The 16,821-nt window shown below is 32.8% G+C and overlaps 1 protein-coding gene across 1 annotated transcript in view; it reads right to left on the bottom strand.

The window, feature by feature from the left end:
• The window catches only part of LOC113496576 (tachykinin-like peptides receptor 86C), a 55,580-nt gene that overhangs the window by 10,627 nt on the left and 28,132 nt on the right, over window positions 1–16,821 (bottom strand). The window contains exons 3-5 of the mRNA XM_026875840.1: window positions 13,821–13,901; window positions 11,215–11,362; window positions 4,823–5,019 (exon numbers count right to left, since the gene is read on the bottom strand). Coding sequence (XP_026731641.1) covers window positions 4,823–5,019; window positions 11,215–11,362; window positions 13,821–13,901 — 426 coding nt within the window. The remainder of the gene's footprint in view (window positions 1–4,822; window positions 5,020–11,214; window positions 11,363–13,820; window positions 13,902–16,821) is intronic.

The following is a 16,821-nucleotide window of genomic DNA, read 5'->3' as shown; positions in this document are numbered from 1 at the left end:
TTATTTTTTACTAGCGATATTGCATTTAAAATCAATTCGCTTTGTGTATGATAGCTTTATGACTTTAATTTGGAAGGACGTCACGGAATCTATTATCAACAGGAAGGAGTTTGGACCCAGAGCTGTCCCTTGGCGAACGCCCACTTTCATAGCTAACTTGGATATAAGTCTAACTTCGAGTAGGTTCGTGGCTTTCTTATTCTGGATATACATTGAATCTTGTCACTTGAATGTTGATCATCAAATATAAAATGTCTATTTATAAATTATTATTCCATCATTCATTGTGGAGAATTGATGTTGCGAATAGAATTGGTTTCGTATATTTTTATCAATGTCATTTATCTGGCTTGTATACCAACTTTTTTGTTTAATATGGGAGTAACGTTGGCATGTTTATTTAAAAAAGTGCCGATGATACATGTTGACTCAATTTGTTAAGGAACTTGAAATTTGGAACGCTGCCAAAATGTGTACAAAAACGTTCAATTTGGTAAGTAAGATTACGGTAATTTCGATATTCTCTTCTTTAATCTATTTACTTTTATATCAACATCGAGAAAGCAAGATATACAAAAAAGCACATTCATTTTTATTTTTGTTCAATCTGCATAGTTTACACTTAACATAACCCTCCTTTTAAAGTACAAAAGCTATGGAAATTAATGAATAAAAAAACCATGAATATTTCAACGTAAATTAGTATTTAACTGTTCCGCTTTCGTTGCGAATAGTTCGCAAGTGTTCATGCTGAGGACTCTGTAACGCACGAAGTGAGTTTTGAAAGATTCTTGAAAACAAAACGAACGTAAACGTATTGCTTTTGTTCAATCTCCTATTGTTATAATAAATCTGAGAAGTACGTCACTATGTTAAGACAGGCTAATATAATGCGGTACTATCTAAAGTAAATCTACACTCGGGTCAGAGAAGCACTCCCACGTATAAAGAAGTACGTTAATGTCATTTGCAAACAAAGCATCTATTTTTACTTCCCACGAGGGCGCAATACAACCCTTAAATGTCCTGTTTCGGTTCACTTCGAGGCGTTCTTTTACTCTCAACCGTAGAAACAGATGTCATAAAAACGTACTTTTGTTGGAGTCGTAATTATTTATCACTGACGATTTAATCTGACTCGTGTAACCACCGCCGCACTCCGAATCAAAGAATGTATTTTAGGCGGTCAGTGAAAAACAGTAATAATTAAAAGGTTTTTTTTTAGTTTAGAAATAAGTTATACGATTTGTGAATACTAATTCTCCACAATGCTTGAACTTATGTTCATTTATTTAAAAACACGCACAATATATGAGCGGTTAGGTATATTTCCCCAGAGAAGGTGGCCATGATGATTCCGCCGTCTAACCAAAAAAGAAGATCGTTCAAATTTTACGGGATATTTTTTCAGAAACACCATTTTTTGGTGTTAGTTTGTAAATAAACCAGAAAGAATAGTTGTTTGAGCTTAGGTATCTAAATATAATTTTAGGAGTCCAACTGTACAGGTCAAAATCAAATGAAAAGTAAAAAATAACAAACTATTTCGACAAAAATAAGAAATGGAAGTCCGGTGCATGGATTGTATTTGCGTACGATTAAATTACCCTTAAAAATAATATAACAGGTTTAAATCAACAGTAATTTAAACAACCCAAATAAAATTACCATAAAATAAACAATAAAGATACGTTTATCCCAATATTTCAGAGCATAATTTATGTGACCTTTAAAAATAATTGCATTGTTTTTGCTGAAAATTTGGAAAGACCGGCGCCAATAAATGAATGAAAATAAACAGTTTTGTGACCACGAACCATCTTTAATTCTGGCCACATATTATTTCATCACATAATAAAATTAACTGGTCGCAGCTTAAGGTTATGTCTACAAATATTAGCCGAAGGCGATTGAATTGAATAAACTTGCTTTTACGTACACATTGTTCTGAATTCAGGCTCAAGAGTAATAAATCACGGCAGAAACAGCTTGACTTTTGACACTCCCTGGAAAATCTTTGTGACTTTGTCTTCAACGTCACACATTGTCCGGGTTTAATAATTTGGTAACTGAACGTGACAACAATGGAAGATAGGAGACATTCTTATGTCGCTCAGATCCTTGTCATAAGAACTATTATGCAGACATAAATATTTTACGATGAAAAAGGACGGTCGCGCCGTCCCTTTATAAACGTTTATCATATTATTACCCCTAACCTAACAGTCGCCCAACCTCCTGTATTTTTTACTGCTATTGCGGTTTCAGCAAGGCAAGTATTATAATTCGATTGTAACGCATTTCCTGGCTGTTATCGCTATGTTAAACTGCTTTGCTACACTTAAACGCTTTGAGGTTTCTATGTAAACGAACGGTTTCCGGGGAATAATGTTGAGCATGTCATCAACGGGTTTAATATTGACTTAACGACGAAGCTACTGCTCAAATAATCGACTCGTTCACGATTAACTGTTATAAATATTTTCTTTGCAAGTAGCTTAAGACAAACCTCTTTTCTACATGCAATAAATTCCTCAATAAAATGTAGGAACGTACTTACAGATGTCTTATTAGCTCTAACGGGAGAAATTCCGACGTAGTCCAGGAACAGCACCCGTCCGAATAGCACCGGCGCGAATAGCACCGAGCCTAGTCCACGAACAGCACCTATCAATATTTTTGGCAGGTGCTATTCGTGGATACAAATTTATTTTATTATTTGTGTCCACGAACAGCACCTACGGCTCGGCAGCCTAGTGCTGGGATGCATTTGTTTAACAGGACGTTATTAAATGAAAAATATCGATAAAATCACTAGAACGTTTATTAAGAACTCGGTCTAGGCGACATTTAAATATAAGAAAAAACAATAAAAAGTCTTATGATAATAATTACTAATCTTACAAAATTATAAATCTGTAACACTTTCTTAATTTTTAATGTATCACAATCAGTCTATTCACAAAGGTCCAATGTATGGCGTCCGATGGGTGGACTCGGTCGAAAATTGCTTGCTCGCAATGCGCAAGGGTACGACAAGCTGCACCCTATAAGAATTGTAGAGTAGCGATACTGTGTCACGTGTCTTTGCACGTTACACAGTATCGCTACTCTCATCACCTTTGATGTGAATAGACTGATTGTGATACATTAAAAATTAAGAAAGTGTTACAGATTTATAATTTTGTAAGATTAGTAATTATTATCATAAGACTTTTTATTGTTTTTTCTTATATTTAAATGTCGCCTAGACCGAGTTCTTAATAAACGTTCTAGTGATTTTATCGATATTTTTCATTTAATAACGTCCTGTTAAACAAATGCATCCCAGCACTAGGCTGCCGAGCCGTAGGTGCTGTTCGTGGACACAAATAATAAAATAAATTTGTATCCACGAATAGCACCTGCCAAAAATATTGATAGGTGCTGTTCGTGGACTAGGCTCGGTGCTATTCGCGCCGGTGCTATTCGGACGGGTGCTGTTCCTGGACTACGTCGAAATTCCAATATCCAGACGGCTTTATTTTAATAACGCCTCAGAAGACTTTCCAAAGCCATTCATGCATACACAACTAACGAGTGCGTACTCCAAACAATTCTTAAACACATAAAGCTGGTATAGTTATTGCACTACGATGCCAGATATGTAAATTAAACATTTACGGGAGACAATTTTCATGACAATAGGTTCAGCTCAATGCAGTCTGGAGAAAATTGTTCTGAAATTAGCTTTACATTTTCTGTTTTATGTTTGCAGACAACATTCCGTTATTATAATAAATGCGTGAGGTTTTTTCACAGTTTTTAGAGAATCATTTGTTCACGCTTATCAATTCTAATCGCTGGCTTAGTTTTCAGCCTATACAGTCAAACTAATCGGGCTACTTCGAACTGTTTTCAAACAATTATGAGACAGTCTGACTCTCTATCCAAAACTTTTTCGTTAAATTTGCATTGGAAGTCTTCCAAAAATTCCGACTCCTGTTTTAATTAAAAAGGCTTGTAGGGTCACGTGGAGAGTAAAATTAAACGTTAATTTGAATCGATGACGCATATTGTGCGTCATACACCCTTATGGGCGGACTCGCATGTAATGTTGGTGACAGAAATTAGTGACATAAACTAGTACGGAACTCATATATTATCTCGGGCGTATTCTCGAAACGTACTTGTTTAGTTATTCTAAATTCAAAATGTCTTTATTACGTGTATCGATTTTACCATATTCTGTTCGATGTGATCCAGGCCAAAACTTGACTCAAACATTTTCGTAGTTTTTGAAAATCATTACTATTCCTCTTGGGTTCGTCCTAATCGAGTAAAAAATGTATTGAAAATTGTCTCTCGCTAGCATTTACCAAATATATAAAATGCACGTTCCGACACTTGCTGTGCTCGTTATAACCGACCCTTAAAGACGGATTTTAAGTATATCCATTTTTAAACCGTTTCCATTTGTAGCATTTTCGAAAGTTGTTAGTCTGATGCAGTTGTAGTAAGTTTTGGGTGCGCTTATAAATTGTATTATCATTTCTGATAAATAAAATTGTATTATCATTTATGGAAATAGGTGTTCACCCATGTTTAAAATAGTTGTCGTCAACACTATATCTTAGTTTGTAATTTGGTTTTTGGACTACTTTTCATATTGTCTACAATTTCTCATTGTTTGAGACTAATTTTGGGCCAAAGAAAGAAATCGTCTTTTTATTTTTTTGGATCTCCCTCACTCTACAATTGACTTTGAAGATGAAACAAAAAAAATCTTTTTAAAATTCAAATAAACAATAGAATCTAACATTAGTCAAAAACATGTACTTACTTATTACTCATCCAATAATATATTAAAGGATTGAACATGGAGTTGGCCATGGCAAGCCAGTAGAAGAACAAATATATGTGCTGGGCAAATGGCGCCGACGCTAAGGACTGGTAGTGGTAGGTCAGCACGAAGTATGCGTGGTACGGGAGCCAGCAGAGCGCGAACACCATCACCACCAGGACAAACATCCTCACTACCTGCGAAAGAATAATTCAATTAAGTATCTTCTGGTACGGCTCCGACTATTTATAAACACTTCACAACTCTATAAAAGTCAGTATGCAACACAGATTTTGGTATGTTATTCAAGAAATCCTTATCTATAAAAAATGAATCGTACATAAAATACGCATTTCAAGAAAATCATCTCTTATCAGCAGTCGCTCACTTCAAAACAAAAGAAGTGAGTAACATTTTATCTCTGACTTTTATTTTGTGTAAATTGTTTCTCCAAGGTCACAGTCGTGAAAATCCTTTTTCTTAGTTCATCTTAACAAGAACTAATGCGGGTCGAAAGCTTGGAAACTTCATGTTTGGATTTTCCAAAACTATTTTGGGAAGATTTGTTAAGCGTGGGATTTTGACGAGGTTCATTGTATACATAAACCTTTTGCGTTATGACTTTATCTTTGCACGCGGATTTATAATGTACCTAATTTTAAAATATTTTGATTGATTAAACTTCGCAAAAGACTTATTTTTTGCGTGTTCATAGATAACTTTCTCATTTCAAAAACAACCAGCATTCATACTATTAAAATTACACAATTCGTATTTACGATGTCTATACTATTGACTCATGCACAAAAATAAATGGAAATCTTTGACAGCTATAAAACTTTCGCCTTGCTTTTGCAACTAACTAATGTATTTCATTCTTAAAACGTTTTAAACTAATAAATAAATAGGATTCTAAAAAGCTTTACTCAAAAAATAGAATGATTGAAAATCCAATTAATAGTAATTTGTCAAACGAATAAACTACGTTTATTCTGCATATCTGACTACGCAACATAAATGAGTTCATTTAAAAATAACAGTGTCAATTCGCAATGCATATTAAGTTTTAAAGTTATGCGAAGCTAGTTGGCTCCCGAATTTATTGCTTAGTTCGCGCTGTGAACTAATTGAGTGTGCAGTTTGCACTTTACACTAATTGTTTGCGAGTCAACTTTTACTGCATAAATGTTATCTGAAACAATTTTAAGTGTAATCTAGGAATAACTATGTAAGAACACCATGTAAAATGCATATTGTTCACTACATCCGGCAAGATAATGATTAAGACAGCATGACGCCCAAGGGTATAATTTGCTGTGCCTTTTCTATGAGTCGTTCTTGAACACGGCTATATGGCAGTTCGAAGACTGCTGCCATCTTTTAATAAAGACTTTTGCTGTTATGGAAACAAGGATACAAAGAAGAAGAAGACGTAAAAGACGTTTTTTGTTCCACAATTACAGCAATATTTCTACATCTTAGAGTTTAGTAGAAATTTAATGTAAATGTGACTCTTAGAGTCAACTGTACTTTCCTATCTGCTATATAAAATGTTTTCCTTAAAACTGAAATATTATTAACGGACCATAACCTAAGAGCAAAGTTAATTCTGGAATTAAATGACGAACTAATCTAACATACTATAGATACTACGAGTATGTACATAACCATAACTTTCACCATTTGTCGTCTTTTATTCTATGAATAGGGACGGGAAATACGTATGTCAACGGTTGCTCATTCGAGTGTTGTAACCCATACTAAGTTTGTAAAGGAAATTAGAAAGCAATCTCAAAGGGACCGTATTCAAAAGACCTCTTTATTATTTTCACACTATTTGCGTAAATAAATGATATTTTCACATAATTTAATGGTATTCTGTTCATAACGTTAATTAACATAGAAAACAAGTCTTTAGGATTATTTTTGAATGAATAGTTAATAATTAAGATTAAATAGTAGGTACCTAACGGATATTGTATTTTAGAACGGATGTTGGCTTAAAAGGATCCATTATTCTTGTTACGAAACTATGATGATATATATTAACTGTACTTTAATATTATGGGACGTCGATAGTAGTTCTTGAAAATTTTTATTTTTTAAATTCATTGGAAACACGCTTTTTTAGTATACCTACGTCTTTGTCTTTGTTGCTGTTAAAAAGACAGAATATTCATCTTAAAATATATTTACAACCCTTAAGGAAATCCAAACATAATTTCACAATACCAACTTACATTTATACTAACCAATTTATATTTTTCAAACCCAGCTCTTATCTAAACCGGCAACATGCAGACGTGTATTATTAATCGAGTATCGAATAGATTGCCGACTCTCATAGGAAACTGTTTGAGAGCATCAATCACAACCAACTTGAAAATTGATGAATAGCGACTCGTATATGTAACAGTAGTCCAAACACACCTTATTGCTGTGAAAGCGAGATGGTATTAAACTGTGTAGAGCGGCTTCTCTGTCTTACACCGGCATTAAACCTCCTCAGACAAATCGTGGTAGAGCATCAGTCATAGGAGAATAATAGTTTGTTGCTGAATATTCTGGAGGTTAGCGTTTAATCATGATAAATGTTGATGTAGCCTGTGATAGTTAGACTTAAGAATGATTTAGGGCTTACAAGATTTGCAGGTATGTAAGCTAAGTTAATATTAGAGCAGTTTCGCGATTTTTTTTCATAAATTAAAATAGAGAGAATCATAGGATTAGCGCTAAGCAAAGGAGAATATATTACCTTTTTGCTTATAAATCAAAAAAGTTTCATGATTAACTTAGTGTACTGAGCATGCCGTGGTATTTGTATTTGCGTGTTCCATAGTGAATGTTCTGTATCTAAGTGTCTTGTGCACTCAACTTTAACGTTTGTGAAACCCCCGACAAAAGCATAAAGTTCCGTAAGGCCAGAATCTTTAAAAAATGTATTTTAGTAAGTTGCAAAACAACTACCAACTTGCTGTTTCACGAGACCAATTATGACAAGTGACAATTTTATCTCAACAAAATGTGAACACCTTTATCATAAATTACAACTTGCAATGTTACCCCAACGACGTTCCTACATGAGGTAAGGTTCCAAACCCCAACAACTGAAAAGGGGAGGTTTGTTCAAACACATACGCCGCTATTATTGCTAATTAAATTTGACAATGCTAAAAATAACTTATGTCCTTGTTCTTAATCCTTTTTTCATGAACCTTCACAAAATTTTTGAAGCGGCATTGTGTCGTTTCAAATTCGACAATTTAGCGTAGCGTGGAAATTTATTAAGACACATGAAAAGGCTCAGAGTTACTGTATTATTTATAGTCACACAAGCCTCGCCTACGGCTTTGCCGAAGTAGAAGGGTTTTCGACTTTGCGCAAACCTTTTGTAGACCATCTTTTCATTTTTTGGGACTGAATAAATTACATTTTTCGTACATGGTGATGGACGCGTAATTTTGCACTGATTGTAACTTAACTTCACGAAATACCTATACAAAAAAGATACTCTATATTTTCAGTGGGAATATTGACAAACTTAATATATTGTTCTATACATGAATGAATAAAGAACCCACACAATTCATGATTAATACTTTAAAAGGAGCAAAGCATACATTACGCACTAATGGATAATAACAATGCAATACGGGCTCCAAATAGCGGGTTTGATAATATAATAGGTTATGTACAATTTCTATTATGTTTAGCACATAAGCTATCATATACTTATCGGTTAACAACAATGCCAGTAGCATTAGCCCATTGTAATGGTATCGATGGTATCTATATTGGCAAGAACAATTCTGTACCTTCAGTGAAAAGTGATATAAGTGAAAAATCATAGTTTTGAGTTTTTAAGGTTAAGATTAAAAAAAAATCTCTTTATTTTTCTAACGTTCTAAAATAAAAAAACGATATGTGGTACGTGTAGATAATATTATAAAGATTATAAAGACCTTGGTTTGAATATATTTCTTTTCACGGATTTAAAGTAATTTTAGTAATTGACGGTGAAAATCTTTGAAATATGAAAATAGCCAAGACATATTTTTTATCAAGAATATAAAAACAATATTCAGTGAAATTAGTATTTAAAACACGAAGTGTAATTTAAGATCAAGAGTTTTGCTACTTATCCAGTTTCTTAAGAAGTTATTACTAGGTTTCTGAAAGTTAGGAACCAGTAGCGTTTAGCTAAATGCGGAACCATAACAACTGTGTGAGATGGAATTATTCACTGTATATAAGCGGCGTCTCACATTTATATGTAACAAGTACTTATTGGAAATAGGTCTTAGTTATTACTTCATTGTATTAGAACAGTGTCTTAAGTGTCGCTATGAAAGTTCTCGAAACATTTACTCAAGTTTTAAAGAAAATTTTGATGAATTTCTACTAAAATTGATGCCTTAAAAATTAGGGGCACATTTTAATGGAACTCCAGTTTATCCTCAAATGTCAATTTATTTTAATTGTTTTCCGGCCTAATTTGTTCGACCCCCATTGCCTCATTTTTCTTAATGGCACACTCATAATTAAGTGTCTGCTGTTTTTGGAACGTTTGTTGTTGTGTAAAAATATAGAATAAAATTGATGATAAGTGACATGCAAAAGTATTAAAATAAGCCTCGAATAAAAGTCATATTTTTTTTGTCAAATTTAATTTTTGACAAAAAATTTTGACTTTTAACCTGAACAGAAAAATTATCTCTTTTTTATAAAGACAAACTTATTATAGATTCACCCGATTATATAATGTATTGCGGTGAGTAGGAAGATAAAAATGACACTAAGGATAAATAATGAAGATGAAACGACCCACAAATAAATTTTCAGTCTTTTCATCTTTCAATGGCAAAATTCGAGCTTCAGTACGTAACTAATAATATCTTTTGGGTCTAGGGCATTAGATAAGAAGTAATTATAACTTATTCTATGTTAGAGTAATAGTTTGACCACAGTCGCTATTATTAGGATAAAAGCACTTCAAAAATATAGCAAAACAATTGACAACTCCTTTAGAAAACCTTTCGTATCTCTTTTGAATCGTTGACTATTCGTATAATAATGATAATATAAACATAGCGCTGTCACTTTATCTTAAAAACCTTCGTTAACCTACTTAACATACTAATCTGATCTCAAAAACTACAAGGCGCACAAAGGCAACTAAAATTCACGTTTATAAAGTTACTATCCCAAAAGATCAGATGTGGTTGCTCTATTTAAGGGTTGTCCCGAACCCAAATTTAATTGCTATCTAAATATGTATAAGAAATAAAGCTGAAAATGTGTATTTAGTTTTGGGTTTGTTTACTTCCATATCAAAAGGCTGAATCCACAATTAGGTGAATTAACAAAGGCCTGCGTTTTGCCTCTTCGGTTTTGTATGTATCGACACGTAATGTGTCCAGATTTTTCTTTTGGTGTATTATTGGAATGTCTGTGGAATCAAGAGAACTGTGGTAACGTGAGTGATAGTGGGTCTAGATCATCATAAAATACTATTTTTACTTACTATTTTAAAATACTCTACGAACAAAGGATATAACCAAAACACAAATAAATTTATAAACACAACTAATCGATAATGTAATAGCCCCTTTTCAGGCAAACAATATTCCAATGATATTGTTTACAGTATACATAGGCAATTTGCTCGCTTTGAAAAATGGACGCAGCGCCCAAAAATCCCGGATGGGAAAATAGTCCAAGAGCACAAAATGTTTTTTGTGTACTGTGGACTGTAACAGGGGTTGAATGTACTGAAAAATACACAGCTCACGTATTTGAGCGTGAGTTGAATAAAGATAGTAAAAGAAAAAATAAACTCAAATTGATTCGACAATTTTAGACCAACTCTCTTGGATGGCTGCATATTTTGGATGGGCTCTTCAGTTATTCGAAGTATTTTAAGTACTTACCGTACTCAGTTTCCGTCATTATTTATCCAGACAGGTGGTCTTATACGTATTGTTAGACTTTTAAAGGATATAAGTTGTTTTTAGAGAACTTCATTTTATCGTAAAAAATATTTTTCATCTTGTGTCGAGAAAAATATTGTAATCAGTGGTCATGTAACGTGAATTCTTTCGTATTTTGTAGCTGCAAAAAAAATTCGATATTTTCCGTGTATCGTCACCACTCTAATGAATTGCCAAAAATAACATGAAAGGCGATTTCAGTGCCTAAATGCGTTTCGAAATTAACGATATTCTTTCTAGAATTATAATCACCGAATTTGTTCACAAAATGTGTTTTCAAAAAAATCTTCAAAATGAATGTGAAATTCGTCTCTGATTCATGATTATTAAAATTGCCTTATATAAAACAACACATTTTTAAACGCTTACACATAATAAACCTTATTTTTATTAAAAACTCACCTTTCTCTTGGCTCTGACGACTTGCATCTGATGATACGTACACTCGCCTATCGCGCGGCCTCGGAGCGCAGCACTCATGCGAGCATACGCCCACACCATGACCGACATCGGCACTACATACGTCACAGCCAGGAACACCAAGTTATAGCTGAAACAGAAGACAATCAATAATACTACTGTATTTATGATCAGCTGACATCGATAATGTGTTGATACGGATATATATCTTCAAATTATTGATTACATAAATTACATATCGCTGATTCAATGCTGATTCAACCGCTCAAATGCATTGAACTGGCAAGTCGAACTTATGTTGTTTGCCGACAAGGAGTACCATTCATGAACGTTCGTATTCAATGCGTGATAACATCAGTTCTAAATTCATTAGAAATAAAAAATATACTGAGTTTTAGGAAATTCATTAAAAATATCTAACCGCACGTGAGCAAGTTTTTACAACTTCTAATAACGAATATTATTCAGTTGTGTATCGTAAATTGTTAGGTTTACATTGGGTTCAAACAATCTTCATAAATTTTTATAAATAACTTTACGTAACGTTGAAACTGGCGTGAGAGTCATTAATTAATTAATGATTCAACGATTAACTCACGCGTATTTATCAGGATTGCCCGACTAGTTTCGGACCCAACCGCAATCCTTAATCTTGAGCTAAGCAATAAATACGTGTGACGAAACCGTTGCATCATTTAATAAATCTTCGTAGCAGTTTAAAAGCTCGCCACCTAACTTATGACGTCACATTACAAATTAATTACACGAGTCGACTGTCACAGCAATTTCCTCAAAAGGCCAATTTAGTCTTCATTGTTCTCTCATAATAATTATATCTGGACTTTGAGGACCACTTTAAGTTTTCCTTCGAGGTAATTTTCTTTGTTTATGATAGAGAAAGAAGGCGGTATATTTTTCTTGACGCATTTCATTATGAAAAAAAATATTAATCATCATCTTGTTTTAATGAAAGGTAAGGCCAGCTATTTTATATTTCAGCACATCAAAAACGTATAATTTTTTTTTCAATTATCTGCCATATCCACATTTTTCTAATTAAGCACATTTTTATTATTAAATAAAAAAGATTAAATTTTATTGCGTTATTTTACAACTGAACTCTGTTTAAATTACAATATATATGTACTAGTTATTATTAATATTTTCAAATGAACGTCATAATCTAGAAATAGTAACAGAATCTTTCCAATCATTAAATAGTATGGCAACACTCCTTATCGACCTACAATAAATGCGAAATGCTCATGCCATTGATAGATAAAACTCGAACTTTGAAACTAGCTCATCTAAAATCGATTAAAACTTCGAGACAACTTGTAAATAAACATTGAGCTATGAAAGAATATCGTTTGATACAAAATACCTCCTATTTCTAGAATACAACATTCTTTTGTTTTTGCCAACCAACGGGATTTGAATCTTTTTGTTTCACTCAAAGGAATTTCGATAGACATTACATAAGATATCTCAAGAATAAATTTGCTGAACAGCGAAATTTAGTAAATAGTCAATGTAACGTATATTTTTTAACGTAAGAAAATACCAGTCTTCCTTTGGATGTGTAAAAAGGCTGCGAATATACTAGAATTTATTGGGTCTCCGGCAGAATTTTCAAGACGGTAAATATTGCGGCTACGTGTTTTCTAGCCTTGGGTTACATGGACCCATTTATTTGCGAAAACAGGTACCCCGTACTGAGAACTGTCAAGACTGGTAGGCTGAGAGCATTTGTAAGCAAATAATTTTTTTTTTTTTTTTTTTTTATTTATTGGAATTTAAAATGTGGGAGTTATTGGTTTGAAGGTGTTAAGCATAATTATTTGCTTTTGTTAGGGCCCATTTAAACTATACAAGTGTAGCCGCGCAAATTGGGTATCTTACTTGAGAAATGTATTACAAGTTTCACGATATTTCTCGCATCGTCTAAATGAGCCCTTATTCTATTGTTACTTCCATTTATAAAAAAAAAAACAGTTTTCTTAGTAAAAGAAAACCGTTTCAGAACTTCTTTGTACAAAAAATCTAACAATACACGTACACATTGTTACATACTTTGATCAATTAAAACCAATGTGACGTCATTTACAAATACATTTAAGGAAAGTGCCACAATAGCCTTGGGCTGAACGATCCTTACAAATGACACGCATGAATCAGTTATCCTGAATCCTAAATCCATTTCCGAGTATCAACAACCCACATATGGAAGACATAGAATATAAAGTTGAAGGAAGTGGTACTGAGGTTATTTGTACTGTATCATTTTTAAGCGACAGTCAACCTATCCATGGATATTTTGATAAGTTTACGACAATACATTACCTATTCTATTTTCATTTCTTTAAATGCAAAAATTTAACCATAGTTTCATTATTTTATGTGTCTGATAAGCGGTTAGCGGACAGCGGACAAAGAGTGAAGAGAGCCTTTGCATTACTACGAAGTATAACGCGCTGTCACGCTATCAAAATCGCAAGAATGTTTGCTTAAGACATGGTAATTGTTTGTGCCACTTCAGTACGGTGACACTTCCTCTATTTTTTATGTTCCGTATTCGAAGTTCTTACCAGTAATCTGCTCTCGAAGATGGGTAACTGCTACCGTCGGGCCACTTTATAAAACAGATTTCTCTTTCACCATTTATATACCTGTAACAAAATGAAAGAGATTTAGTTAAATTGCTAGAAAGAATCAATTTTCTTTTAATTGTTTCCAGGATTTCTGATGTAAGTACTGAAATAATTATATTATCAGTTTAATTGGTTTTAGGATTACCAGGCCTGTGAAGTTGGCTTAATAAGTGATTTTAAGCCTAAGAAAAGTTCAACAATATAGTCACATGTCAATATTTTACTATTGAAGTCGTCCTTTTCGGTGCAAACGAACAAAATTTCATATATTCATGCGAAGAATAGACGCCTGATAGTTTCGTGCATTGATATTCAAAAAGCTCAAAATTCAAAATGGCCGCTGTGAATTCTGAACTGTTGTAAAAATATGAATACTCAATCAAATAGTTCTTGACTCAGAATCGCAAGCAAACACTATTTGAATACTCAACAAGTCTTGACAACTTTTGAGTAATAAAATGTTGAGTGTCACGAACTGTTTTTCTATTCTAAGTTTTAAAACAGGACAGGCATAGTGGAAGCGAGACAGAAATACATGACAACATATCGGTATCTCGCTTCCACATCAGTTCAAGAAAAACTCTTTTCAGAACCTGTTAAAAAAGTAAGTGCTCTGTTTTCTACTAAGAGCCAAGTTAAAAAGTTTTAAACTCATTTGAATGGCTTGTTGCGCGTAAAACCTATTGTTTACGATGCAATTTAAACTATTTTGTGACGCTGTATATAATTTTCTCATTCGACTTTAACCTAAAAAGCTTTGTTTGGTATCCGTATAGCTTTTAGTAGGTAACGTTAAATTACAAATGCTATTAAAATATTTATTAAAACCTTTATATACCTATAATGTAGGCTTCTTTTTATTCGATTTTACATTTCAATTGTAGTTTTCCGTTTTCGTGCTGTGATAAGGTCACAATAAAATTACTAGCGCTGATAAAGCTAAACTATGAAAAGACCTGGTTTTGAAAAAATGAACTCTGAGCAACTAATCAAGAATAATTGGCATCATTATTTTGGCTCTTAACAATCAAATTACCAAAAACATTAAAGAGATGTGTGTAATTTAATACATTTTTAATATATAAGCTTTACAGTTTATTGTCATAGTAATATTGTGACGAATAAAACATTATCATAAATCATTAAGGCCTTTATTTTTAATGGTAAGTAAATAATGTTATTTTTATACCGCAATTTATCTCGGATGGCAGTACGTGGGATTTAATACTTATCATAGTCGAGAAAATGTGGATGTTGATGTACAACCTTAGCTTAATGAGGTGGTATTAGGACGACAGGAAAGTATGCTAAGTTAAGGTTTTTTATTATAACTTTACTATGGGCTCTACATATGCAAGGAAGGAATTGAATACCCGGTAGTATCAATAGTCCGCTTTGAACAAGATTCTCTCTTTTTACCCTTAATAAATATGATTATTTTACAAGTTGTTTTGACTGAACGGATAGACCAGTAGTTGAAGTCACCAAGCCAAGCCTACTATGCGCGACATCTTACTAGTCTATTCTCGCATACAAATATAACATATATCTCGAATGTTTCTGAATTGAGAGAGTTTGTTTAGTGGTAATAAAAAAAATATTTGTAAAAATTTGAAAAAGGAATTCTGTAAAGTTTTGTTTATGATAATGATTCCTCGTTGCTGTTAATTATTTCTGAAGATATTATAAAAATCACTAATTCTGACTTATCTTTTATTTATTACACTGCACTTTACATTAAATTAAATACAAAAGAGCACATCTTTTGACGGCACCGGCTTTAAGGAGGTAGTGAATAAAATTCGGATTGAAGTGAATGAATATTAAACAATTTCTTTTCGTATCGATACATTGGAGTCATATTAAATATGTTCCTGATCATTTCATGTGCAGATCGGGAAAAAGTCTGCTTGCTTATTCGTTATAAGCAAAAATAAACTTAAAACTAAATAAATATTCGGAACACAAATAATTTAATTTAGCCATTATTTAAATTAATTTTATTAGCATTAATTAAATTTAGCCTCAAATTTGCTTGATTCTACCTTGGTTTACTTCGCAACAGTTTAAAAGAATTGAACACATAAGTATTCATTGATTTGCATTCATTGTAGAAGACAGAATAAATGAACTATATTTTTTACTAATATATAACTATGTATGTATAACTTAACGTAAGAGAGTGTTCAAACTTTCAAGATGCTAGTACTAACATTGCCAAGAAAGTAGAAAACACCCTAAGATTAAATTAATAAGTATAATTTTACGATTAGGAGTTAAAGCATAATTTATAACTATTCTTATAACAAATTCATATAATTTATGTAACAACAATTAAAACTTTGGTCTTTGAGCGTTGTCCAACATCTAACTCCAGTAATTTTATAACTTAATACAACGAAAGAGTGAACAAATTTAAACTTGTATCCTCTCAGGATTCCTCTAACATATTTTATAGTAATCAACATTTTTTATTAACTGTGTACAATTCATTAGTTTTTTGAGTGAAAATTCTTTATCGGCGTTGGAAAAAAATTGCCGTCACATTTTTTCACCACGCGTCACATTTTTATCGCCGGTTTCACACGAAAGGATGTTTCTGAACGTATTTCTAAGTACTAAGTAGGCCACCTGTTGAGTGTCAACGCGAACGTTTTAGTGTGCGTGGTTTATTCTAAACATTCGTGAAATATGTACTAGATATAAGCGATATTTGAAATAACGTGGGCGTTTAATAAAGACAGGCTGCTGTGAGTAGTATATGCAACCGCACGAGCCGCAAGTTTGACGGCGAAATAGAACAAGCTTGTTCTAAATGTATGTGGGTGTTTTATTTTTAATCGAGTAGAATTTAGTCTTTCTTTAGGTTTTTCACAAACATTCAAGTTTAATGCACAAATAAAACCAGACTCAGCACAAGTTGTTTTAACGACTTAGT

This window comes from Trichoplusia ni, chromosome 8 (assembly GCF_003590095.1).
Source record: "Trichoplusia ni isolate ovarian cell line Hi5 chromosome 8, tn1, whole genome shotgun sequence".
Classification (NCBI taxonomy): domain Eukaryota; kingdom Metazoa; phylum Arthropoda; class Insecta; order Lepidoptera; family Noctuidae; genus Trichoplusia; species Trichoplusia ni.
Note: the sequence above shows the minus strand (reverse complement) of the source record. Positions and strands in the feature narration are given on the sequence as shown.